Consider the following 10,143-nt stretch of genomic DNA (forward strand, 5'->3'; position numbering starts at 1 on the left):
AGCTACCTGGATTACACCTCTTCCCACCCTACCTCTTGCAAAAATGCCATCCCGTATACCCAATTCCTCCGCCTCCGCCGTATTTGCTCCCAGGAGGACCAGTTCCACCACAGAACACACCACATGGTCTCCTTTCGAGACTGCAATTTCCCTTCCCATGTGGTTAAAGATGCCCTCCAATGCATCTCGTCCACATCCCGCACCTCCGCCCTCAGACCCCACCCCTCCAACCGTAACAAGGACAGAATGCCCCTGGTGCTCACCTTCCACCCTACCAACCTTCGCATAAACTAAATAATTCGCCAATTCCACCAGCTCCAAAAAGACCCCACCACCAGGGATATATTTCCCTCCCCACCCCTTTCCGCCTTCCGCAAAGACCATTTCCTCCGTGACTACCTGGTCAGGTCCACGCCCCCCCTACAACCCACTCTCCCGTCCTGGCACCTTCCCCCGCCGCTGCAGGAATTGTAAATCCTGCACCCACACCACCTCCCTCACCAAGGCTCTAAAGGAGTCTTCCACATCCATCAAAGTTTTACCTGCACATAAACCAATATCATTTATTGTATCCGTTGCTCCCGATGCGGTCTCCCAATGTGGACCTCAACAGTTTCCTTATTTCCCCTTCCCCTACCTCACCCTAGTTCTAAACTTCCAGCTCAGCACTGTCCCTGGGCCTTGTCCTACCTCCCTATCTTCTTTTCCACCTATCCACTCCACCCTCCCCTGACCTCTCACCTTCATCCTCTCCCCCACTCACTTATTTATTCTATGCTACTTTCTCTAGCTTATCTCTCCACGCCTTAGACTCTGCTTTTATTCCTGCTGAAGGGATTTTTCCCGAAACGTCGATTTTATTGCTCCTCGGCTACTGACTGAACTGCTGAGCTCTTCCAGCAGTTCCTACCTAACAACTTTCTGGGTCAAGTGCAGCGTGTGGACTGCTGCGGTTTAAGTAGACGGCTCACCACCACCACCATCACCTCAAGGGCAACTCGCGCCTAGCAATAAATACCTAGCCCAGCCGACAATGCTCACGTCCTATGAAAGAATAAAAGGAAAACTTAAATAAAGATATTGTACAACCAGGTTGTTGTATGTTCGATGTAGTAAAATGTTCCAAGGTGCATCATAGAAGCAATGTCAAAATTTTAAACCAAAGTAAACAATGAAATATTAGAGTTAATTATAACTATTGTTCAATGATGAGCATCTTAAAGCAGGAAAGCAAAGACATTTAATGAGGGAGATCAAAAGCTTGGGGCCCAACTGAAGCACAGAATTTGTGGGGTGCAGATTGTCCTCTTGTTATGCTGGAGATTATTCTGTGCAAAGATAAGAAAAGAAATAGGGGAGCGCAGGTAGACCATACTCAAGAGGTGGAAATAGGCAGTATGGGTGCTGAAGACACACCTCAGAGAAGCCAACCTTGTTAAATTTTACACCAAAACACTGCCATAAATACATTTAATATATGTGTTAAAACATGTATTTAAAAAAATCAGAAAGCGATTTGAAGGTTAAGGGGGAGTGCCGCCTTTCGCCATCAAGCGGAATTACAAGTTTTCACACATAATTTCGTAAAAGGTAGGTCACACAGAATTTGTAGGAACGCAGGGATTGCGAGACTAAAAACAAAATCTTCTTCTTCAGCCTTGCTTCATGATGTGGGAATGGTGCAGGTACGTTTGGGCACACTGCCTGTCCTGACAGTTTATACCAAGGAGCTGTAGTGGCAGCTGCAGCTCCGCCTTCTATGATGACAGTAAGCGGTGAGCAGCGAGCGCTGCACGTCGCTGGCAAACTGCCCAGGACAGGGCCAACACTGACTGCACGGAATGGAAGACCACATCTCAGGAGCAGCAATACTCTGCACCGAGTGCCACACAACATGAGCCTGTGCTTCTTGCTCCTGCTCTCCTTAGTATCTATCGCACACGATGAAGGTAAGAGTAAAGCAAATATCTTCCAGTATCCAATCCACCACGGTATTCATTTCTGTTTCCCCTGAGCACAAAGGCGAAGTTTCCATCGAGCGTCAAGTGATTGATGTTTTCAGTGTCTAATTAAATTACTGACTACAATACTATTCCTGACACTGGACGAATGAGGGTCGAATAGGCGGGTCTTCCTGTAATTAGCAACATCGCTCAACGATTGATAGAAAGTACCTACTCTTACAGTTTCAAGTGACAGATTTTAAATCCCGGTTGTGAACGCAGACGCTTCTTTGCTGAATAAACAGAAAATTACAATTAATTTCGTTCCAAAACTGGAAGGGAAGCTAATGACCTCTGTTCATTAGCTGGTACAATACCCAAAGCTCAGTTAGAGCAGTGATTTACATTCACTTCAAATCCACCTCTTTTTTTTTGTGCCCTGTTTAAAAACAAATGCAATTCTTGAGAGTAATACCGCATAGAACTGGCTAGAGCCTCCCGAACAGTTGTACTACGATTAATATTTATAAACAAAGCTCAATTTTAAACTCTAATCACTTCCAGTTCTATGTCTGACCTACATTGGCTCCAGGTCAATCAATGGCTCAATTTTTAACTCCTGGTTCCCTGTCAAAACTGTTGGATGAAGATGCTTCTAACACTTTACTGCTTATTGGGAGGAGACTGGTAATTGGGTTGAGTTTGTTCTGGTGGGTAAGACATATTGTAAATGTTTTCCCAGGCTGGGACAACTTGGCCAGAGGGGCAACTAGTTTGAAAGTACTGTTGTTACCCATAACTCCCTAATTTTTACTATGTCAATTCACTCAGCCATTTCCTCACATCAAGTGGACAGAATCAAACTGATTGGAGACTGGCATCGATGATGGTGGGATCCCTGGAGGGCATAGAGAAGGAGCATCTGCTCTGGTCTGATTAAAGATGGATGCAAATTCATATAATCCTATGTCATAGGTTCACTAGGTTGGTCAGTCATTTCCAAGTAGGCCGAGAGCTGCTGGAAGCAAATTGTCCTTATTAAATCAGGGTTGGATATGCTCAGGAGGTCAAAGTTGAAAGAATGTAGAAGTCTCAGAGGTCTTGCAAATGGAGGAAGTTACAGAAATAGTGAGGGGTGAACCATGGATAGATTTAAACACAGAGGATGAGAATCTTAAAGTCTATGTGGTACTGAGTGGCAGCAAATACATCTTACAATGTGGAGGAAATTATAATCCTCGAGATGTACAGCACGGAAACAGACCCTTCAGTCCAACTTGTCCATGCCGACCAGATATCCCAACCTAATCTAGTCCCATTTGCCAGCACTTAGCCAATATCCCTCCATCCCCTTCTTATTCATATATCCATCCAGATTCCTTTTAAATGGTGCAATTGTACCAGCCTCCTCCGCTTCCTCTGGCAACTCATTCCATACATGCACCACCCTCTGTGTGAAAAGAATTGCCCCTTAGGTCCCTTTTATATCTTCCCCCTCCCATCCTAAACCTATACCCTCTAGTTCTGAACTCCCCCACCGCCATTTTTCCTAAATCCCTTCCCTGGCCTATCTTCTAACCTACAGAGCAAGCATCCTCAGCACTGCATACTGTGATCTCTTCACTGAAGGTAAACCTGATTAAAGTTCCAACAACAGTCACTTGAAAAAATGTTATATTTCTTACTGAAAGTTTGACTGCTGTCACACTCATCTCTACTGGCAGCACTCCTCTGCTCTCTTTTGCCTGCCTTCCACTCCGGTAGTCATGTGGCAATTTCCCAAGACTGTCAGGAAGCCTTTCCTGCCTCCTTCGTTCCTCATCTCTCCTCATGCCCACTCTTCTTCTGAGCACTTTCTGTCCTCCCCTCTCCATCATTCTTTCCTCCCTTATCCTACTCTTCTCACATTAGTGCACCACATGCTGTGCAAGTCATTGACTTTGATTGAATACCTGTCTACGCAATGCACTTGCTAATATTATTTTTAAGATGCCATTGATTTCTTATAAATATGTGAAATTAAAGAAAGTTACTTATGTGCATTTGTGTAGCTTAGAGGGAATGTTTAACACATGCCTGCCTGATACTCAGCTACATTGATTTCAATATGATTTAGTATCAAACAAAGCATATAACAGGCAATACGGTTCATTTAATGTAGTATTTCTACCTGGCCTTATAATCATATAACTTGGGAAATTTCATTCACCTTTCTTTAATCTTTATTCTAAAGTGAGTAATCTGTTCATGCTGTTGTAATGCAAATTTGAGTGGCATAATGTCTGGAGCAATCTTGCTTCCAGATATCTGCACAATTCCATCAATGTCAGTGCTATTCCTAGCTTCTCCAAAACTGCTAGAAACATTTTTGTTTATGAAAAACATTCCATTAATAGCTGTAAACAGGATTTGAAAGCAAGAGGGTACTTGGCGAAGTTACAATCACCAGCGAAGTGGAACTGAGCAAACTGATGGAGCTGTAGGCTGACAGGTCCCAAACTCCTGATTGGCTTCATTCTAGAGTATTGAAAGAAGTGAGGAAATATATTCCCACACTGGTACTGAAAATGTGTGCTCCAGAATCAGCTATGGCCCTAGCCAATCTCTTTCACTACAGCTGCAACACTGGCACTTACTCTCCTCAGCATAGTGACCGAAGGGGCCATTGTCAGAGCTGTCAAGTAGCACCTGCAAAGAGAGAACCTGCTCACTGATGCACAGTTTGGGTTTTGACAGAACTATTCAAATTCAGTTTAACCTTAGGCTATTGCACAAAATACAGAGGCATGGGATTGAGGGTGATTTAGCGGTTTGGGTAAGAAATTGGCTAGCTGGAAGAAGATGGAGGGTAGTGGTTGATGGGAAATTTTCATCCTAGAGTTCAGTTACTAGTGGTGTACTGCAGGGATCTGTTCTGGGGCCATTGCTGTTGTCATTTTTATAAATAACCTGGATGAGGGTGTAGAAGGATAGGTTAGTAAATTTACAAATGACACTAATGTCGGTAGAGTTGTGGATAGTGCCGAAGGATGTTTTAGGTTCCAGAGAGACATAGATAAATGCAGAGCTGGGCTGAGAGGTGGCAAATGGAGTTTAATGCAGAAAAGTGTGAGATGGTTCACTTTGGAAGGAGTAACAGGAATGCAGAGTACTGGGCTAATGATAAGATTCTTGGTAGTGTGGATGAACAGAGAGATCTCTGTGTCCAAGTACATAGATCCCTGAAAGTTGCCACCCAGGTTGATAGGGTTGTTCAGAAGGCATACGGTGTGTTAGCTTTTATTAGTAGAGGGCTTCAGTTTCAGAGCCATGAGGTCATGCTGCAGCTGGACAAAACTCTGGTGTGCCCGCACCTGGGATATTGCGTACAGTTCTGGAGTTAAAAATCACACAACACCAGGTTATAGTCCAACAGGTTTAATTGGAAGCACTAGCTTTCGCAGCGCCGCTCCTTCATCAGGTGGTTGTGGAGGACACAATTGTAAGGCACAGAATTTATAGCAAAACTTTACAGTGTGATGTAACTGAAATTATACATTGAAAACTACCTTGATTGTTTGTTGAGTCTTTCATCTGTTAGAATACCATGATAGTTTCATTTCTTTCATATGTAAATCACAAAACTTTTTTAAAAGTGACATTCTCAGGTTAACTGTAACAATTGGTGTCAGCCAGATAATATGTTGAAGGTGTTAGCCCCCTGTGTTCCCTGTCTGTGCCATAATGTTTAGACTGATTCTAATCTAAAAAGTGAGTTAACGGAGTCTTACATGGAATCATGCAGTTTTTGAGCAAAGTACAATGTAACTCTGCAAGTACAAATTCACCCCACAAACGTATATGTGCATGTGGGTTTTTGTGTGTGCGTGTGTGTGTCTATCTGGGGTGGGGGGTTGTGAGTGTGTGAGAGAGTGTATGTGAGTGTAAAGTGTCTAAGTCTGTGGGAGGGTGCATGTGTGAGTGTGGGAGTGTGTGTGTCTGTAGGAGTGTGTGTGTCTGTATGCATGTCTATGTATATGTGTGTGTATGTATAGTGCAATGGTGGTCACCTGTAATGTGACATGAACCCAAGATCCCAGTTGAGGCCCTCCCTATGGGTACGGAACTTAGCTATCAGGCTCTGCTCGGCCACTTTTCGCTGCTGCCTGTCCCAAAGTCTGCCTTGGAGGATGGTCACCCGAAGGTCTGAGGTCAAATGTCCTGTACCGCTGAAGTGTTTCCCAACTGGGAGGGAACATTCCTGTCTGTTGATTGTTGTGCGGTGCCCATTCATCCATTGCATAGCCTTTGCTCAGTTTCCCCATTGTACCATGCCTCACGGCATCTTTGCCTGCAATGTACAAGATAGACAACGTTGGCTGAATCACATGAGTACCTGCCACGTACAGGGAACACAAGGGGCTAACACCTTCAACATATTATCTGGCTGACACCAATTGTTACAGTTAACCTGAGAATGTAACTTTTTAAAAAAGTTTTGTGATTTACATATGAAAGAAGTGAAACTAATGTGGTCATTCTAACAGATGAAAGACTCAACAAACAATCAAGGTAGTTTTCAATGTATAATTTCAGTTACATCGCACTGTAAACTTTTGCTATAAATTCTGTGCCTTACAATTGTGTCCTCCACAACCACCTGATGAAGGAGCGGTGCTCCAAAAGCTAGTGCTTCCAATTAAACCTGTTGGACTATAGCTGGTGTTGTGTGATTTTGAACTTTGTACACCCAGTCCGACATCGGCATCTCCAAACCATGACTACAGTTATGGACACTGCATTATAGGAAGGATGTGGAAGCTTTGGAAAGGGTTCAGAGGAGATCTACTAGGATGTTGCCTGGTGTGGAGTGAAGGCCTTACAAGGAAAGGCTGAGGGACCTGAGGTTATTTTCGGTAGAGAGAAGAATTGAGACATATAAGATAATCAGAGGGTTAGATAGGGTGGACAGTGAGAGCCTTTTTCTTCGGCTAGTGATGGCTAGAATGAGGGGGCATAGATTTAAATTGAGAGGTGATAGATATAGGACAGATATCAGATGTTGTTTCTTTACTCAGAGTAGTAGGGACATGGTATGGCCTGCCTGCAACAGTAGTAGACTGGGCCTGTACTGCACTGTAACGTTCTATGTTCTCTGTTCAAACTCGGGCAAAAGTGCTAATCTCCAGAGGTGGGATGTAGGGGTGACTGGCTTGCAATATTTAATACTGCCTTTGATGCCAAGATAGTATTTGACTGAGTAAAGAATCAGGAGACTTGACTGAAACTGGAGTCAGTGGGAATTAGAGGAAGCAATCTCCACTGGTTGGAGTCATACCTGGCACCTAGGAAAGTGGTAGTGGTTGTTGGAGTTCAGTCATCTCAGCTCCAGGACATCTCTGCAAGAGTTCCTCGGGGAGTGTCCTAGGCCCAACCATCTTCAGCTGTTTCACAAAGGAAACCCTCAGAAATATGGATTTTCACTGAATATTGCGCAATGCTCAACAACATTCATTACTCCTCAAATACTGAGGCAATCCGAATCCATTTGCAGTCACATCCAGTCTAGGGCTGAGAAGTGGCAAGTAACATGAATGTCAGGTTGTGGCCATCTCCAAATTGAGAGAATCTAGCCATTATTCCATGACTTTTAATGGCATTATCATTGCTGAATCTCATGCTATCAACATCGTCAGGGTTATCATTGACTAGAAACTGAACCAGATGAGTCATGTAACTTCTGTGGCTACAAGACCAGGTCAGAGGTGAGGAGTTTTGAAGTGAATAACTCACCGCTAGTCTTCTTAATGGTGAAAGTGAGGAGTGAAGATGCTGGAGATCAGAGTCTAGATTAGAGTGGTGCTGAAAAGCACAGCATGTCCGGCAGCATCCAAGGAGCAGGAAAATCGACGTTTTGGGCAAAAGTCCTTCACCAGGAATGAGAAATGGAGTACTTTTGTCTAAAATGTTGATTTTCCTGCTCCTTGGATGCTGTCTGACCTGCTGTGCTTTTCCAACACCACCCTAATATAATCTCCTTTAATGTCTGCCCACCATCTACAAGGTACAAGTCAGGAGTGTGGTGGAATACTCCTCATTTGCTTGGATGGATGCAGTTCCTACAACACCATGAAGGGCAAAGCAGTCCGCTTGACTGGTAAGGCATCTACCACCTTCAGTATTACCTCCCTCCAAGACCCTTGCACAATGACACTGTTGTGTACCATTGACAAGATGCATTACAGTGAGTCACTCAGGTTTCTTTGATAGCACCTTCTAAACCTGCCACCTTATCAATTAGAAGGACTGGGGCAATAGGTGCATGGGAACGCCACAATCTTGATTTTGAAATATATTGCCATATCAGAGTGACTCAATCAAAATATAGTGAGGGTGTCCCTATACCCAAGGAGTGCAGCAGTTCAAAAAAAGCAGCTCACTATTGCCCTCTCCAGGACAGTTAGGTATGGGCAATAAATGCCTAGCTAGTGATGCCCACATCCCAAGTATAAAATAAAAATTAGGTCGGATAAATTTTCCAAAATTCTCTAGATTACGGAATGGTTCCATGAGACTGGAAAATAGCAAGTATTCAAAAAGGGAGGGAAGCAGAAAACTTAAAAGTGTAGGTCATCACTTGAATTCTGTCATGGAGCGTTATTAGAAACAATCATGAAGATGACCAAAGCAGGAAAACTCAAGCAAGTCAGAAAGAGTCATCATGATTTTGTAAGGAAAATCATGTTTAATCAATTTATTGAACTTCTTTGAAGGAGTAACTTGTACTGTTGGTAAGGGAACGCTTGTAGACATACTGTACTTAGCTTTCCAGAAGGTATTTAGCAAGGTGTCACATCAAAGGTTATTGTTCAAAGTAGTGCTCATGGTCTAAAAGGCAGCATACTAGCATTGATAGAAGATGGGCTGGCTGACAGAAAACAGACAACATACTTAAATGGCTCTTTGATTGGCAGGATGTGATGAGTGGAGTCATGCAGGGACCTGTGCTGGAGCTTAGCCTTTTTACAATTTATATCAATGGCATAGATAACAGGAGCCAAGGCATGATAGCTACATTTATAAATAACACACAGGTACATGAGAAAGAATGTTTGAAGAAGACATAGAGGATGTGGATGGACAGATATAGATAGCTTCACTGAGTGTGCAAAAACTCTCACAGTTGGAGTATCATGTGGAAAATGTAAACTTGTTTACTTTGACAAGAAGATGAAAGAAAGAGTGTTATTTAAATGGAGAACAACTGCAGTATTCCAATGCGGAGAGGGATCTAGTTATTCTAGTTTTTAAAATTATTCACTCCTGGGATGTGGATGTTGGTGACTGGCCAGGGTTTATTGCCTGCCCCTAATTGTCCTTGTGAAAGTGGCGGTGAGCTGCCTTCTTGAACTGCTGCAGTCCATGTGCTGTAGATAGACTATTGAGGCTGTTGTGGAGGGAATTTCAGGATTTTGATCTAATGACACTGAAGGTATGCTGATATATTTCCATGTCAGGATGGTGAGTGGCTTGGAGGGGAACTGGCAGGTAGTGGTGTTCCTATGTATCTTCTGTCCTTGTCCTTCCAGATGGTAGTGGTTGTGAGTTTGGAAGGTGCTACCTAAGGATCTTTGGTGAATTTCTGCGGTGCATTCAATAGATAGTACACATTGCTGCTACTAAGTCACTGGTAAAGGAAGCATATTTTTGAGGATGTGGTGCCTATCAAGCGGGCATCTTTGTCCTGGAAGGTTTCAAACTTCTTGAGTGTAATTGGAGGTATACCCATCCAGGCAAGTGGGGAGTATTACATCCTGACTTGTGCCTTGTTTTTTTTTATATAGATATTTTTATTAGAAATTTAACATTTTTACAAGTTTACAAAAATAAACAAAACTCTCAGATATAAACATTGATATACAATTAGCTCAAATATACAATAGCCAAAATTTAACAATAAAAAAAACAAAAAAAAACCGAAAAAAAAGAAAAATAAACAAACAAAACTCAACTATCTACTAATCTAACCTACAACAAACCAGAGTGTATATTTAAGTCTCTTACATGCTCGGAATGTGTTAGCATCAGATATAATAAAACCCGTATTCGTGCGGGATCCTCCCCCGGAGGGGCCCCGGACCAGCCAGGTTTGTAATCTCAATTAAATAAAAGCCCTTGTTAGGATAGCCGAAATATCTGTATTTATGTAATACAAGAAGGG

The 10,143-nt window shown here is 43.0% G+C and overlaps 1 protein-coding gene across 2 annotated transcripts in view; it reads left to right on the forward strand.

Moving 5' to 3' along the window:
- The first annotated feature begins 1,227 nt into the window (after nucleotides 1-1,227).
- The window catches only part of LOC122549391, a 99,966-nt gene continuing 91,050 nt past the window's right edge, over nucleotides 1,228-10,143 (forward strand). The window contains exon 1 of one of the 2 annotated variants that reach the window (XM_043689149.1): nucleotides 1,228-1,949. In XM_043689149.1, coding sequence (XP_043545084.1) covers nucleotides 1,760-1,949 — 190 coding nt within the window. In that variant the 5' untranslated portion in view covers nucleotides 1,228-1,759. The remainder of the gene's footprint in view (nucleotides 1,950-10,143) is intronic. The other variant, XM_043689139.1, reaches the window with a different exon arrangement.

Source organism: Chiloscyllium plagiosum, chromosome 1, assembly GCF_004010195.1.
Source record: "Chiloscyllium plagiosum isolate BGI_BamShark_2017 chromosome 1, ASM401019v2, whole genome shotgun sequence".
Taxonomy (NCBI): domain Eukaryota; kingdom Metazoa; phylum Chordata; class Chondrichthyes; order Orectolobiformes; family Hemiscylliidae; genus Chiloscyllium; species Chiloscyllium plagiosum.